At 39.1% G+C, this 16,659-nt stretch overlaps 1 protein-coding gene across 1 annotated transcript in view; it reads right to left on the bottom strand.

The window, feature by feature from the left end:
- map2k5 (mitogen-activated protein kinase kinase 5) overlaps positions 1 to 11,308 on the bottom strand; it is a 33,924-nt gene extending 22,616 nt beyond the window's left edge. The window contains exons 1-8 of the mRNA XM_085907755.1: positions 10,892 to 11,308; positions 10,756 to 10,804; positions 10,517 to 10,584; positions 6,515 to 6,584; positions 5,623 to 5,663; positions 4,053 to 4,126; positions 3,926 to 3,974; positions 3,352 to 3,416 (exon numbers count right to left, since the gene is read on the bottom strand). Of these exons, the coding sequence (XP_085763881.1) occupies positions 3,352 to 3,416; positions 3,926 to 3,974; positions 4,053 to 4,126; positions 5,623 to 5,663; positions 6,515 to 6,584; positions 10,517 to 10,584; positions 10,756 to 10,804; positions 10,892 to 10,990 (515 nt within the window). The 5' untranslated portion in view covers positions 10,991 to 11,308. The remainder of the gene's footprint in view (positions 1 to 3,351; positions 3,417 to 3,925; positions 3,975 to 4,052; positions 4,127 to 5,622; positions 5,664 to 6,514; positions 6,585 to 10,516; positions 10,585 to 10,755; positions 10,805 to 10,891) is intronic.
- Between the last annotated feature and the right edge of the window lie 5,351 nt (positions 11,309 to 16,659).

The following is a 16,659-nucleotide window of genomic DNA, read 5'->3' as shown; positions in this document are numbered from 1 at the left end:
TTGCTTCCTCAATTTCATTTTGGTTTTATGCAAGGACTTTGTCCAAAAACAAACAGGACAAAGTTAAAATGCACCACGTTCTACGGAGATTTTTCGCTTGAATTAGAGCTGACAGTAAATTGAACATTGCTTGGCGTGGAATCATTTTTTTGTCAAAACTGATACAGAAATAACTGTATAAGAACTCTAGAAGACAGAATCTGAATCTTAAATTAAGAATGGTAAAAGAGACACATTGCATTTATAAAAGTGTGGGGGATGTTATATAGATAAACATATTGTACAGCTTGGTTAAAGAAGACTGTCCTTGACCACCTCAGGCCTTAAGCTGCCGTTTGAGTTACAGTGACAAGTCTGTGACAGCGGGAGAGATGGGGACAAGGTTACATAGCAACCCCCATCACTTCCCCCTGATCCGACCCTAGTAAATGTGCCTCATTGTCTGGATCTTATTTACACTCTAGCTCCTGTGTAATAAAAGCTCCATCATGCAGTATTCATAGGCCCTCTCGCAATGTGTCTCAAGTAGGGACTATATGTTAGGAAGGCTGGCCTCCTGGATCAGGGCTAATGCAGTACTTGTACACTGCCACGTGCTTGACAGGCCACCGCTCTCTCTACCTGACAGCTATTATGGCCTCAGTTAAGACACAGAGGCCAAATCCTAAACACAAACAGAGATGCAACTACAATTTGATACTATAAGGGCCTTCAGAACTCTTTGCAAATCATTTCCCTAGCAACACACAAGTTAGAAAAATACATGAATAACGATTTGAAATGTATGCATTTGTTAATCCAAATCTGTGCAGATGACATTTCAGAAGTAGCAGTGTGCTCCATAAATGAAGGCTGATTAAAAAGTGTTTGAACGATGCCCTTTGAGGTACAGCATTTACATAAGAAACATTCCAGATCACAGAGATACAATGTACCGTATTTTTCGGACTATAAGGCGCACCGGACTATAAAGGCGCACCTTCAACGAATGGCCCATTTTAAAACTTGTCGTTTTATATAAGGCGCACCGGACTATAAGGCGTAGCACCATTAATGGATCATGTCAGATTTTTTATACAAATTATTCTCCATTTTATCTTTTTTTTTTTATTTCAGACACAACAAATTACTTTGAAATCACAAAATAATGATCCATGGTCTTTTTGATTCATGATTCATAGCCTTCAGCGGGCCACTTGTGATTGATTTCCTGACACAATGCTTCAAGCCAGTTTAAATTTAGGAATTTTGTCCATATATAAGGCGCACTGGACTATAAAGTGCACTGTCGGCTTTTGAGAAAATTTGAGGTTTTTAGGTGCGCCTTATAGTTCGGAAAATACGGTAAACAAGAAATTAACCTAATAGTTTGGAGTCTTGCCCATGGAATCTAATCAAAACTGTGATCAAACTAAATAAATTGAGAAAATGTAGAGGCTTAAAGAGGCTGTGTCCATGGAGGTTGCCATCGTCACAGCCATGCTATTGTGCTGAATTTAATTGCACTGCCGTATTCAGATGAGGCAGATGAGATGGACTCCTGAAAGTGTGTGTTTAAAAATAATTATAATAATAGGCCGACACTGATGGATGGCCAAGTCACGTCTTGTGGCTTTAGAGAGTTGAGATGTTGGTAACATCCAATTGAGGAAAAATGGCTCTGGGTCATAAATAGGTCAAAGGGTTAAAGAGCGTGGGCCTTTAGTGATGCCTTTACACTTGATAAGCACATCAAAAACAGGACCAGTGGTTTAAGGCTGAAGGGCATAAACAGACGACAGAAATAATCTTTTCAAGTATACATATAATGAAAATTTAAAAAAGAAACGTTTTTTGACTGAAATACAGTGACAATCCCAAACTGCTTTTGTCCAAGAAGCAACTCAACTCTGCTTTGGAGGAACACTATTTTATTTTGCATCGAAGGAGGCTATTTATTTGCATCTGTAAGTCTATTTTGAAAATCTTAGCTACATTTGACATACCGTAATTTCCGGACTATAAATTGCGTTTTTTTTCTCAGTTATTTATGTGTCGTATAACGTTAGCATACCGTACAATTATTCAGCCTGTTGTTGCTTCTATTCTGTTCTTAATTGCCTTTCAAGACGACGTCTGTTCTTGGTGTTGGATTTTATCAAATACATTTCTCCCAAAAATGCAACTTATACTCTAGTGCGACTTATATATGTTTTTTTTTCTTTATTATGCATTTTATGCCTGGTGCGACTTGTACTCTGGAGTGACATATAGTCCGGAAAATACAGTAATTCGAATTGGTAAATGATTCACAAAATTAGCTAGAAAATCTTTCAAGTCTAAATAATGAACATTTTATTTTTAAATATGTTACAATTACATACCTTTTCCAATTTTGTGGCCCATCTGCAATACTGCCACGGGCTACCAGAGGGCCGCGGACCACCGTTTGACAATGCCTGGTATAACGTATTCATTTCCATGTAATAGTTTTTCAACCTCAACTTTATTGTTGTTGTTTTTGTATATGAAGTGCTTACTGTATGAAAATGCCTTGCTTCTACTAGTAAGTATTTTTTTAACAAAACAATGCACAACAGCAAATCAAGTGAGATATGTATTATTTTCTCCCCTCTTCTCTCAACCATAACATTTTCAGCACAAAATCATATGGATTTTCTGCTGAGCTAAATTGACTGAGAAGTTGTTGGATTTGCAATATTGGCCTTCGCAAGTGTACTGTAACCATTTGTACCACTAAACATCAACATTCAGTTTGTCCTACAACTATGAGAGATTGGACTTTAATGAAACAATCTCAAAGCGATAAAAGAGTCAAATTTGTTTGGACTGAGACAAGAGAAAATAAATAGACAGCATTGTGGCCTTGCTCGATTGGAAATTTACTGGGTTTGCTGTGGATGTGAGAGAACACTCGGCTGAGTCAAGGTTAGTTGGAGCAGTAATCAATACTTCAATCTCAATAAAACCGCTCAATGTAGGTGGATTGATAGAGAGAAGAAATAAGGGAGGAGGGGGTAGGACAGAGAGACGCAACATTCCTGTCAGAAATTTAGCTGCTAAGAAATATATCCGTCTCACCAGTGAGGACAGAGCTGCAGATCATGGTTGGTCAATAAGGGCCAATTAAGTCAATCTCATTGCCTCAATTGGTTAACTCCGCAACAAAATAAATAAATGACAACACAGGATAGCTTGATTGAAGATAAAAAAAAATGCCAAATCACCTCCCGCCATCACCAATCGTATCATCTCAGAGCATCAGCATGTATCTTTTCGGAGTTAATTCGCAACATTGTGCTTTGGTCTTGTAGTATCTGTGCCATGTTGCGTTAGCCAGGAAACACTTACTTGTAAACTGTGCCTCCATTTCCTTGTCCAAGCTGCTCTTGGTATTGGATATCTTGGGCATTTATCTGAAAAGTAACAAGAACAAGATATATCTTAATACAGTAGGTACTGATACCAGAATGAAATGGAAGAGGCAACAAAAAAAACATGTTCACTGTTATACTACTATTGTTAATTATGTTGTTCCATTATGTCAAATAAAAGGAGCCTATGGTCTTATCGGTTTACTTCTAAACCCATTGTCATTTGTCCACATAGCATGTTGTGTCGAGAGGCAGAGAGGGTGATTCCTGCTGAACCACCGCCAAGGATTGGGCGATATGGACAAAATTTCATATCTTGATATTTTTGCCAAATACCTAAAAATTTCACAATATGACAATATGACTAAATTAATTTTCCTGTGTGGATGGTGTGACTGAAGCAATATTTGTCGGAAGATGTTGTTCCAATTTGTGAACATAAGTTTCCAATGTACAGAACATGTAACATACCGTATATGGTAAGCAAAAGCCTTGCAGGTCTCTCTGGGACACAAAAAGCAAAGCATTCACTAAAATCAAAACAAACTGACCTGTCCGGTTGTCAAGATCCTCTTCAGCTCAGCAGATGATTTCTTTAAGCTGAATCACATTCAACACAGATGTACTGCAATTTTCCTCTTTATTCCATCTTTCAAATGAACCTTTCCCCGAGCTTACCTGTTGTTGGCCATCGAGTCGGTGACAGTGACACCATGCGTACAGTCATTGGCTGGATTAGGTCTAGTATTAACCTAATTTGAAAAGCAACAGAAGAAAATGGAGACAAACAGTTAATACAAAACTTGTGCATAGCCTGGCCAAGTTTAGAATTAAAGTGAATTCCTATGAGGTGAATTTTATTATATATTTATTCATTTATTATACATATATTATATTTATTTTAATATTTTAGCTGGAACATACAATTAAGTGGCGAAAGACAATGGTAGTAAAGAGAAATATACATATCTTTTACACATCACTTCAGTTATCATTTCCATCTTCACAATAGGCCTCATGTCTTGTAAGTATTCTTATTTTTTTTTTTTTTTTTTTTTTTTTTTAATACAAGTATTACCAATGTTTTATACGTTTTGAAATCAGCGTCTAACTCAGAGGGCTCCTACATTTTTGAAACTGAGAGGTACTTGGCAATTTAATTACTGATTTATGTGAAGAGCTACCAGTTTGATACACACCTCTGAAACAAAATCAACTTTAGTTCTTATTATTATCAATGTATGATATTCATTTTTGAGAAGATACTGATCATGATAATATTTTTCACAATAATCGGGAAACAAAAAGTATCCATAGGCTAAAATTAATTGTATCTCAGCCGCTAAGGGATGGGTCTATGAAAAACTGTCTCTGATCACTGTTTACATTATTTTGAGCTAAAAGATATCCATTCAAAGAGTAGGATCCACTTTTACCCAAATTATGGTGCATTCAAGGACATACAGTAAAAATGCCATCAATAAGTAAAACAAAGGACTGAAGAACAATAAGAACGTTAGGACATTAAAAATGTCATGCTTCACTAGGGACATTGTTCCTCACATCTTTTCATGCGTATCCATGTTTACTCCAAAGACATGAAGAAAAGACAAGAGACTACTCGGGGAATACTGAAAATGACTCTTTTAATTGAGGTCAAAAGGCAGGTGTGTTGGGTCCACTAAAGCGAAGAAATTTTCTCTTTAATTAGTGCCCAGGAAGATCTCATTTAAACAGCACACACGACTCTACTCAGTCAATTACTTTTATATTAACATGAGACGAAAGAGGTGAAAGATTTCCAAAGGTTTGGGGGAAAACATCATCTAGTCATAACGGACCCTTGACCGTTGTATTGCACAAGCCGGAGAGTCAAATTCAACGCATAAAGCCTGTAATAGCCCATGCATTCAAGGATGGGGGAAGGGGGATTTATTTTTTAAAATGTAGATGTCCATAATATCGATCATTTTGATTGAGGACGTGCTATCAATCAACCAGTTGCATTTCCATTCAATAGCAACATGTGCCCAACATGATTTTTAAGAGGTAGCGGAGTGCACTGACAGAAAAGTCCTACTACAGCCCGCTAACATACAAAAAAAAAGGAGACATGAATGAGACAGAAGGAAAGCCTTGACTGCAATTGACATTTCAATAAGTGGAACACGGTGTTACCAATCCATTCACTTCAAGACTTCCTCCTCATTCTGTGTAAGGCAGCTGAAACAATTATTGAGATAGGTACCTTCAGGCCATGTATGTTCCGGATCCCCGGAGTCTTGCCGGCTGAAACAGTAATTGACTAGATTGAAGAACACATCACTGGGCCATTTACAAATGCATCACTTCAGTTTTATAAAGAAAAAAAATAGAAATGAAATGAGGGTGACTTGAAATTAGCTAAAGATAAGAAAGTGATAGAGCTGCTGGCCTCTTGAGACGCCCGGTAGCTTGTAGAAAGGGAAACAGTTACGGCCATTGAAATGTACAAGAGAGGAGTGAGAGAAATATGGATATCAAAACACTGAAGGACACAATACAATTCTTTGTCACTAAGCCCTTGGGGCTTGCTTGCTTGGATGTATGTATGAGCAAACATGCAGATAGATTGGAAAAGCATTCATACTGAAAACATGATGGAAAATATGGAGAGGTACAGTGTACGTTTCCGCTTAGCTATGTATTTGGAAGTTCTGACTCGGATCAGCTAGCATCAGTTGGTGCATATAATTTAACAATTATTTTTCCATTTCTAAAGATGCAATTTCAATAACTGCTTCAAATTGTGTTTGGAACGACTATTTCTTACTTCTAACAATGCATATGTACCTTATCTATAAATGTAGCAATTTATCATAACAAGACTAAGCTTTTTCTACATTACAAAGTATGGACAAAGTTGAGGTTAGCATTTTGGTTTGGCCTTCGGCAAGCATTCCAGTTTCTCATGTAGCTCTTTTTTTGCAATTAATGGGCCACCCCGGGTTGAGAGGCTCCATTGTTACCTCCAGCCACTTTCATCATTTTTCCATAATACAAAATGCAGCCAGAGCTCAGAAGGTGTCTCATAGCTAACTCATCAATCATAAATATCTGTTTCAAATTCAAATTCATGATGAATAGCAATTACTTCATACCTCGTGGAAATATCTGAAGAGGCTCTGGAAGCTGTCCATTCAAGCGTTGTTCATTCATTGTACTGCAGTACTAAAGGTGAAAATAAAACTCACTGTTACAAGCTTTATCTTTCACTAAGAAGACTATCTCAAAGTGTGCTAAAATGACATGAAGAGCCATATTCTGACAACATAAAAATTAGGGGTAACATTCGCTTCAGTGGATTCAAATAATGCAAAAAATGCTCAATCGCCAGCCAATGAGTTTCCAAAATGTGCGCACGCTGTGTTGAAATCTGTTGCCGATGAGGACCAATGCCCTGTGGGCTTGTTGTGAAGGAGTGTAGTATTACCCTTTTCTCCTCCAGGTCAACAGCTCACCAAACACTCATATCCTACAGGACTAACACGTGTAGACACACACGGGAGCCTCTCAGACACTTGCCAAGCCAATGCAATAATTGATGTTTCAGTTAACCAAACCATCTGTTAAAGTGAGGGTGTATGTTTTTGTGAGTTTGTCTGCATGTGTGTGGGTCTTCCTCCTTCTTTTGGAGGAAGCCTTCAAATCAACAACAATTAACACGGTGACCTTGCCGCCGCTAGGCTTGCAAAAACCTACAAATCGGTGTAGCTTTTACGTACAGGTGTTAATTGTATCTTTTCATTTACACTCCGGCATGAAGCCTCAAGTCATTACGCAGATATGTAAATGCGTTCTCTCGTTGCGGGTGGAGGGATGGAGGACGATGGGCCCGGCCGGCTTGGATAGAAATGGATCAGAATGGCTACCCAAGTGGCACAGCTGTTATTAAACGGCCTATTTATCACTGTCACATCCCTCCTCGCTTCTAGCTCTCCGCTGTTGCCCTCCGGCATTCTCACTCGTCCACTTCTGAACAATGGGCCCAATACCAAAAACATGTCGCACGTGTTGTGAGGGCGCTCTTCGCGTACCTTTAATTTTCCGCTCAGCTAGCTTATTGATTAAGGTGGCAATTACCGCCAAATCTGTGGAAGGTGTGTTATTAAAAGACATTCTCCATTGTTGGCCAATAACTAAACTGTGTCCAATCCCAAATACAATCGCTCAGCCTAAAGGGACAAGAGGAAAGGGAGAGGGTCTCATCATCATTAGCAGGCTGAGGGGCGATGGGAGCAGGGATGGTGGAATTAGAGCCATTACCTCCAGGGGGAGCTGATTGAGGAACAGATGAGGTCACATGTTTTTTTAGCACCTGACAGAGGCCAGTCTTTAACTTTGAACAGGGGCATCTGTCTTTCAAGGTGTCCAATAATGATTAGGGATGCCTGCAAGACTAGTGGGTCTCGCAGGAGCATGTAGCAATCAGTGTTTTCACTGATGGCCAGACTTTTCACAGTAAATGTCCTCTGCAGACTCATGTTAATTAACTGCTGAATTTGAGCATTCATTTTTTTCAGCAATGAAAGGAAGGGAATTATGAAGTAGAGACAAAATTAAGAGATAAAGATGATCGACGCATACAAACCAACTGGTAACTTGAACTTTATGTCTCGGCATAAAATCAGCTGCCCACAATGAAATCAAATTAAATTAACAAATCCCAAAACAAATAGCAAGCGACTATGGCAAATCTCCAGGACTCACTTGAAAAAGACATGATGGGAATTCATGTAGTGTGCATTTGACTTTCCAGGTGGTCAGCAGCTTTTCACAAACATGCTTGTCCCGATGGGACAAGGAAACCATTACGGAGCTGCCGTATTTATTTGCGAAATATTTATTCTGCAAATGACTTGAATGTTGTGTACAAAGCAATGCTGGGATAGAGATTTTTAACGGCGATTACACACTTTGGAATTAGATCTTCTAATCTAGTAACCTTTGTCAGCAGTATTGTCAAGAAACACCAGTAAGTCTGCTCAACTGCAGCTGTCGCCGTTATACATGTTCATGCCTCCACCGTGATGCAGTGTGCTTTGCCTCGTGACTTGTTCCTTACCCTCACCGTACGTTACTCATCCCATTATCCTGAAACAAGTTGGGTCCTGTAGAATTCTAAGTTGATGGTGGGGATAAAAGACATCTACAGATGAACGCAGATTTGGAGCAGCCTGAGGGTGTGGGGGGGATTCTTAATGAGGCGAATCTTTAAGTACTGAATCATAAATAATCAAAAATCGACAGCCATTTATCTGTCAGTATGTCCTCTTTGTAGAGAGACCCATCACACATCATTACACGTACTGTCCGCCTCATGAACATTAACCAGTGTGTGCGCATGTGCCTGTGTTGTCGGATCAGCGCATAAAAAATTCTTCACGTTTCGTTTATCATGGCTTCACTACATCGCAGATTTTTTTTTCAAATTAGAAAAACCTTTCAAAGTCAAAATAAAGCTTCTAAATTGAGGAAACAAGTCTAACCTTTACGACAATGTAGTATTGCTCCAAATGTTTGTTTACATTCCTTTAAAAGTCAGTTTTCGTGTGTTAGCATGATCGCAAAATAGCATCTTTCCGCTAACTAGTTAGCCTGCCCAGTACTTCTTGTTGGTGACCGTACTTCGCGAAGTCATTTTTAGAACCAATTAGCCGTGATAAACGAGGGATTACTGTATATGACCAAAGAAATGTCGGACACTGACATTTGAGTAAACACAAACATGAGTCAAATAGATCATTTTTCCATGACGTGACACACCTCTCTCTAAGCCAATATATGCACAATGGCTCTAAAATCTCTCTTTTTTTTTTAAATGTGCCATGATGCAGCGGCTTGCGTGTGTCTGTGGGAAAAATAACACTTAGTCTAGCCAGCCCATGCGTGTGATTGCCTTTCACTGTGTTGTTTTCAAACTGAAAACAATGAGAAAATAATTCCACTTATGTCTGCTTTATAGCGGAACGTAAAACCGCTTGTCGTGATTTTGAAACATAGTGGTAAAAGTTGCTAACTTAATGACAGTGACTGTGCTTTTGTCTTCTCCATTTGCACTCAGCAAGGACATACTTTGTAAACCAGAAGCCACTTCTGAAAGGAATACAAATTTATCAATATAATGTATTGACCAGCCCTGGATGAAATCACGCAATGATGCCAGTATCACTGCCTAACATGCTCACAGACTCCTCAGAGAGGTACAATCGGTTGTGCAGACAAAAATTACATCAAGAGGTAATCAGTGAACAATGATGTCAAGTGGCAGCTAACAACCAGTTGACAAACCTTCCCATCTTTTTCGAACAAGTTGCCAGATGTTAGCACGAGATCTACAAGAATAAAACAACATAATGCCCCAGCGCTCCACAATTGGGTCACTTTGACATGCTGGTAATTCTGCTGAACTCATCTCATCTTTTGCATGGTTTTCAAGACAGCAACAATGCATATTTTGCTTTACTTTGATATGGGACATTAATACACTGTACTGCATCGTAACCTAGTCATGTGACAGCGCCACACGTTTAACTTCTTGTTTTCTGTGCGAACAAGCTGTAAGAATGTAGTTCCATTTGTAGTACCCAGTTAAAAGAAACTGCATTACAATACACTGTTATCCATCCAACCATTTTCTGAACCGCTTAGTCGCGGGCGTGCTGGAGCCTATCCCAGCCGTCATCGGGCAGTAGGCGGGGGACACCCTGAACTGATTGCCAACCAATCGCAGGGCACACAGAGACGAACAACCACTCGCACTCACACCTAGGGACAATTTGGAGTGCTCAATTGGCCTATCAAGCAAGTTTTGGGGATGTGGGAGGAAACCGGAGTGCCCGGAGAAAACCCACGCGGACACGGGGAGAACATGCAAACTCCACACAGGGAGGGCCGGAGGTGGAATCGAACCCGCACCCTCCTAACTGTGAGGCGGACGTGCTACCCACTGCCCCACCGCAGTGTTATGTTTTTCCATAATTTAAAAGAAATCTGAAAATACAACCAATAAAATTTAAAAGAAATCTGAAAATACAACCAATACCTCATTATTTTGTGCCACAATGAGAAACAAACGGAAATCCAATCATTGCTGTACTTACATATGACAGCATGGCTTTGAGCTCTTCATCACTTCTCACAGTGATTCTGTCACCAACTTCATCTTCATCTAAATGATAAATACATAGGTAGTTTAATTAAATGAATAAAAAACTAATGAAAGATGCAACCGGATGTAGACATCAACAAGGTGAATGTGCAGAAGAAAGCTCTCTGCTCTTAATATTAAAAACAACAGTACTCAAAAACACTGGTAAAGTTTCAAATACTGTACACTTACATTCAAATGCAGTGACGGTGGCTTCGGGCATAACATCCCTGATAGCGACCTATAACAGAATATACGATTGAACATTAATAAAACAAATCAAATAACTAACAGCTACTTATAGCAGCAACAGCATCGCTGGACTTACCAGCAAATCACTGAAGTTTAGCAGTGATGGACAGTCGACGGAAGAATCCATGTCCCCTAACGGGGTTTTTATTCGGATTACAATTGCCTCGGCGTCCATTATGAAGATGTTACTAAAGCAGATTGTTAATAGAAGGACGAGAAAATAAGCTTCATAACAACATTTATCCAAGCTAACGAGCTAATTTCCTGTTGTTGTATGCTAACACACGTTAGCATTCCTTTCAGTCCATATGCTTGTATGAAGTCATGCGCACACTTATAGGACGGTAACAGTAACTGTGTGAGAGTCAGAATCACGTCATAATTGTTTCACGAGCCAAAAGAACTCCAAAAACCGTAATGCTAAAGTTTTAGCGTGTTATATTGTGGATGCTTGGCTATGAATGTGTTTGGAAGGAAATCACAAGTGTCCCAATAATAGCACAGAATTGACATCCGTTCAGTTCGTTTCAAATTAAAAGAAATAGTAGACTCGAATCAAATGTGCTTTTGGTCTGAAGCAGGGTCTTCAAATATTCAATTACTCTTTGAATTAGATCAGACAAATCACTGCAGTCTCAATTAGCTGATTTGTTATGATTCATCGTCAAATCTTAACGTTGTACGTTATTGTAAAAAAGGAGAGGGTGATTAAATTAATGCAATTTAAAAATTATACTTGCTGTGATAATATGCAGCATCGTGGAAAGACTGCCTCAAAGGTCCGAGTGCTGTCCCATTTTCAACCTCAAAGCTTTCAAGGCAAATGTAAACAATAGCAAATTCTGATCAATTTTATTTTGTTTTGGGTCAGCGCACCACATTTTGGCCTCCAGCAAAACCTTCATCATAATTCCCTTGATTTCTGCAAAATAAATGAATATGTTATCTTCAAAGTATGTCATTCATTCCACCAGATAACTGTTTTTAATCTTGTAAATGGTATTTTGCCATTCACGGTTTGTATAGCCATTGTCGAGTGCTGTGATACCGAAGTCCATTGGTGCACATGTGGTTCTTTTTTCTTTTCAACTTTGCAACTCAGGGGCGTTCTCGTGCACTTTTACTAGTCTGACTTTCCAACTTCCTCTAACACATCATAATGTTGCATTATTGTCATGTCATCAGTGTGAATATTTATAAGAACTTTCTAATTTGATTCAACACATTAATTGATTGAACATCATTTGGCGGACCATAAGTTACGTCCTGTGTATCACCGGGAGTCCGGAGACCCCAGTTTGAGAAGCTACTGGACTTTGAACCAGGTGTCATGTTCAACACCTGGCGTAGACAGGGGAAAAGCAATATGACCCAAGGATGGCTGTTGGGATTGGTTGCTGTGGAGGCATCGGGTTGCTTCCACAGCTCTGCCAAGGTGCCCTTGAGCACACCTTGTTACCTTTCCTGCATGGCGCATCACTGTTTGTGACTTGGCTATTAGTGCATGCTTCCTGGGCCAACATTTCACGACGAAGGTCCATTGAGCATGGCAAAATGATTGCATAGCTAATTGCAGCAGGAGTAAAACATGGAAGTGGGCTGATTAGTGCCTCCACAAGCAGTGGCCTCAGATGAACAGCAAAGGATCTATTTGGCCCATTTGTCAAACACGTTCTCCCAGAGCTTGACGTTAGGACCTTCTGCTTTTAGGGGCAAGCGGGATGATGCTCAGTCAGCAATCTACATTATCAGAAATCAAACTCCTGACTTTGCTTGGATGAGAAAGTAGAAGAGGAAGGCCAGCATTCACTGTCTGGTAATTAAAAGTCATTTTATCAGACCTCCTCTCTTGGCTGTTACCTCTTTTCTTCGTATTGACAAGCTGCTTCGCACAAACAGAGCCCAGTTTGACTCTAAATATATGAGGCAGACTTTATTTAACCAAGATTCAGTGGAGACCAGAAAGAAACGTGCAGCATTGTGTACTACGCCTTGTTTTTAATTGCCTGCGTTTTCCTTTTCTTGTTGATGTGATCATTATTTCATTAATCATGTGTATTTATCGGATTGTTTTGTTCATCGATTGAAGAGCCAACTTGAGCTCTGTCTTCTTTCACTGCAATGCTGATCTAGGAGATCTCCAAACACTATTCATCTTCTGCTTTTAAGCACTGATTGCTCTTCCAGTTATTGACAGCCACATCAATCGGCTGTGTCCCTCAACATAAATATTAATTATTCAAAGTCAACACGCACGCGCGTGCTTGCGGGTTACTTACCTCGTTGGCAGCAAGAGTGAGGAAGTTGTCAGCGACTCAGAGGAACTGCTGTGAATTCAACAGTGCTAACTCTCTTGTCCAAACTCTGTGATCCAGATGCGTACCCTCCTAAAATAGAGATGCGTCTCCTCAGCCTTGAAGCCCCGAGCCTGTTGTTTATTGACGTTGTTTGAGCAGCCACTCAGATCGATACCATCTCCCTCAGATGGGCCTTCAACACGAACACTCCAAATTGAGGTCAGGGTATGTAGAGGGTTATGGCACGCCGTCAGCCATGAATTGCCGCCACGGCTGACATCATTTGTTACAGCTTCCTGTAAAGTTCATCTCAAAGTTGACATGTGATGAACAGGGCTGGTTTTAATGATTTGAAGGCAATGCGCAAAGGCCATTTTCGGGTCCTTCTACGTTTCACTTAATATAACTCAAGTCACAAAATATATTCAGAGGCAGCTCCAACTAAATAAGAAGTCTAAATAGAAAGTACATTAGTCAATTGAAAGATAATATAGGAGAAAAGAATGACGGTATATTATCACATAACAGTGAAAAGATGTTAATGACCTTCAGGTCAAAAGCAGCATAAGCAAAAGTATCAGAGTGGGAAAGCCCCAATAAATGCAGCTGATGTTTGAAGAAATGATTGTGTAGAAGTATGCTTTAGCTGCTCTTACTCGTGTTTGAGATTCACCTCTTCGGCCCCCCTTTTACGGCTACGTGTTCTCTCTGTTGTTTCTAATAAAGAGGAAATATTGGTGCCTTTCTGACCTGCTCATAGGGGCCATAGCAAGATTTATGAGCTGTGTCCTCTCCATAGAGGCTGCTTTCCAACTGTGTCTAACATAAATAACAACACCACTGCTCCACTGGCTCTATTTTTTTTTTTTTTTTTTGCCACTAAAGTGACTTTACTGAATGCTGAATGTGTAGTTTTCTCCACATGATACAATGACTGGAACAAATTGGTCAAAGGTATGAAAAGTATCAGAATGAGTCTTGGCTAGGAGTGGGCGATATTGACTATTTTTGTATCGATCCGACACGAGTAAATATTCCCCGATATCGATACTGATTAAGATAGCTGTATCAAATTATCAATTACTATTTTTGTGACGTTTGACAGACTTTTAAACACTAAGGCATAAATCAGAATAAAGATTATTGGTTGATATAAAACTATTATTTTATACTTGTCTATGTCTGGATTTTTTATTCCTTAAATCAAGCGCTCAAAAGGATGAGTGAAAAAGATTTTGCCTGGTATTGTTCAGTAACTAAAAAAAAACCATGTATCCCTTTAACTTTATTGCATTTCATATTGGCTTACATTACATTCCTCTTCTGCTAACTATCTGAACAGAAAACAAACATTTCAATGTTTAACATCATGACATAACAGAATTGAGCTGCAATAGTGTGAGTTGACAGTGAATGTGCAGTAAATGCACATCACGGGTGCAGCTTCTATTTCAGTGCACGGTGTCAGGTGACCGGTTTGTTAGCTGAAATATTCATTGAACACATCAACGGAAAGTCTGGCTGCCTTTACAGCAGACAACCGCATGTCAATAATTGATAGGGAATAAGGAATGGGTCACAGTGGTGGAGGTGGCTTGCTGGTCCTTTTCCTGCAGTAAGTGATGCTTTTGACCTTTGGTCAGTGTACCTTTTTCAATTTGGCCTGGTCATAAAGTTTAAGTGTTGGTAAATGATATCAAAAACAGTGGTACTTTATTGATAACTCCTTAGTCACGTCATTGGTCGAATTTTCCCTTTTAAAATATATATTTAGAAAGTGTGACAACATGATCATTACTGTTCGCTGATCAAATTTCTATAAGCATGCTGAAATGCTTACCAACATAAGAGCTTTATAATTCCTAGTCATGATTTTGTTTTGTAGCAAAATTCTCACCAGCCTAAACATGACTGTAATAAATAGCTTTAAAAAAAAGTGATTAATACAAAATATATTATATTATATTATATTATATTATATTATATTATATTATATTATATTATATTATATTGTTTTGTATTATATTATATTATATTATATTATATTATATTATATTATATTATATTATATTATATTATATAAAATATAGTATTGCATGATTGTATTGTTATTTTCACCCAAAATACTTTATGTATGTTGAAACCTGCTGGACGGGTGATTTAACTCAAATGTCACATGAGGGAAGTTTTCAGATGTTTTACAACTGTCATCTTTGCAACAAACTCTTCAAGGACATGCCGAACTGTATTGTATTTGTGCTCTACACATTCACATTCATGATAGAGCTTTATGAGTGTGTGATAAATAATAACAGAAATATTTGTCTGATTCAGCGTGTGTGCATGTCTGAATGTGCGTTTGTGTGTGTGTGTGTGTGTGTCTGGTTCTTTGTGGGATATAACAAAGCACTGCAAAGACAACCTCCAGGGGTCTACCTGGACGTGGCAGTTCCCGCTTTTTCATTAAAATCTGCCGTCGTGCAGCTGTGACTCTGTTACACAATGTGACAGAACCACACAAGGGCACCCGTTTCAACCTGGACCCAACCTTCAAATTTCCTAGAACAGATCTTTTCCATCTCATGTTAGAATTCAAATGGATGCAGAACATTTAGTGTGTGTGTGTGTGTGTGTGTGTGTGTGTGTGTGTGTGTGTGTGTGTGTGTGTGTGTTGGACAGTAGTGACCTTGCTGTGTTGTTTTCTTAAGCTACCCTTGTTGAAGTGTCTTAGAATGAGCAGAAAAGTGTCACATTTTTTCAATTGTAAAATATAAATCCAGATAGAATACACTAATTCTTCCACATTTCATGGGTAGTGCATATACCATAAAATCATAACTAATACATTCCCCGGGTAGTCATTATTGTTTTGTTAAGAATGTGAGAGCCGCAGAGGTACTGAGGTGAGGTCAGCCTGCACTGCTGAGACATGAGAGGAAAGTTGCTGCAATGTAATTACAGGTCATAAGTCGAACACCTCCAAACCACAGCAGTCACACACACACAAAACAGAAACTGTCAAATACTGTGTGACACACACACACACACACACACACACACACACACACACACACACACACACACACACACACACACACACTTTTGGTTGATGTTGGTCTGCAACATTTTATTGTAGATGTGACCTAGTCTTGACTACGATACTGTATTTCAGGTAGTCCATGTGACACTACCTCTTAATGGTAGCATGTAGAACTACGATATAAATAATAAGTAATTATGAAAGCTCATATTGCTTTAAGATACTTTAGATATGTGTCATGGGTCAATGAATTTCCAGTTCCATGCCCAATATTTTTCAAGTTTCATGTATTATTTAGAGATAACCTTTACCTGGTTAAGTGGTGTAATTGGTTCCAAATGATTGTGGCGCGGCAGCTGGCCCCCTTTCGCTTGAGTCATTTGTTATTACCTCTTGGCTCTCCTGATGCACTGTGCGATTGTGGAGCTCCTCCGGGGTCGAGGGTCAAGCCTTTAAAAGGGAATTACTTCACTGACACAATAAGACATGACAGTTTATTTGACATCC

This window comes from Syngnathus leptorhynchus, chromosome 3, assembly GCF_054491065.1.
Source record: "Syngnathus leptorhynchus isolate UIUO chromosome 3, UIUO_Slep, whole genome shotgun sequence".
Classification (NCBI taxonomy): Eukaryota; Metazoa; Chordata; class Actinopteri; order Syngnathiformes; family Syngnathidae; genus Syngnathus; species Syngnathus leptorhynchus.
Note: the sequence above shows the minus strand (reverse complement) of the source record. Positions and strands in the feature narration are given on the sequence as shown.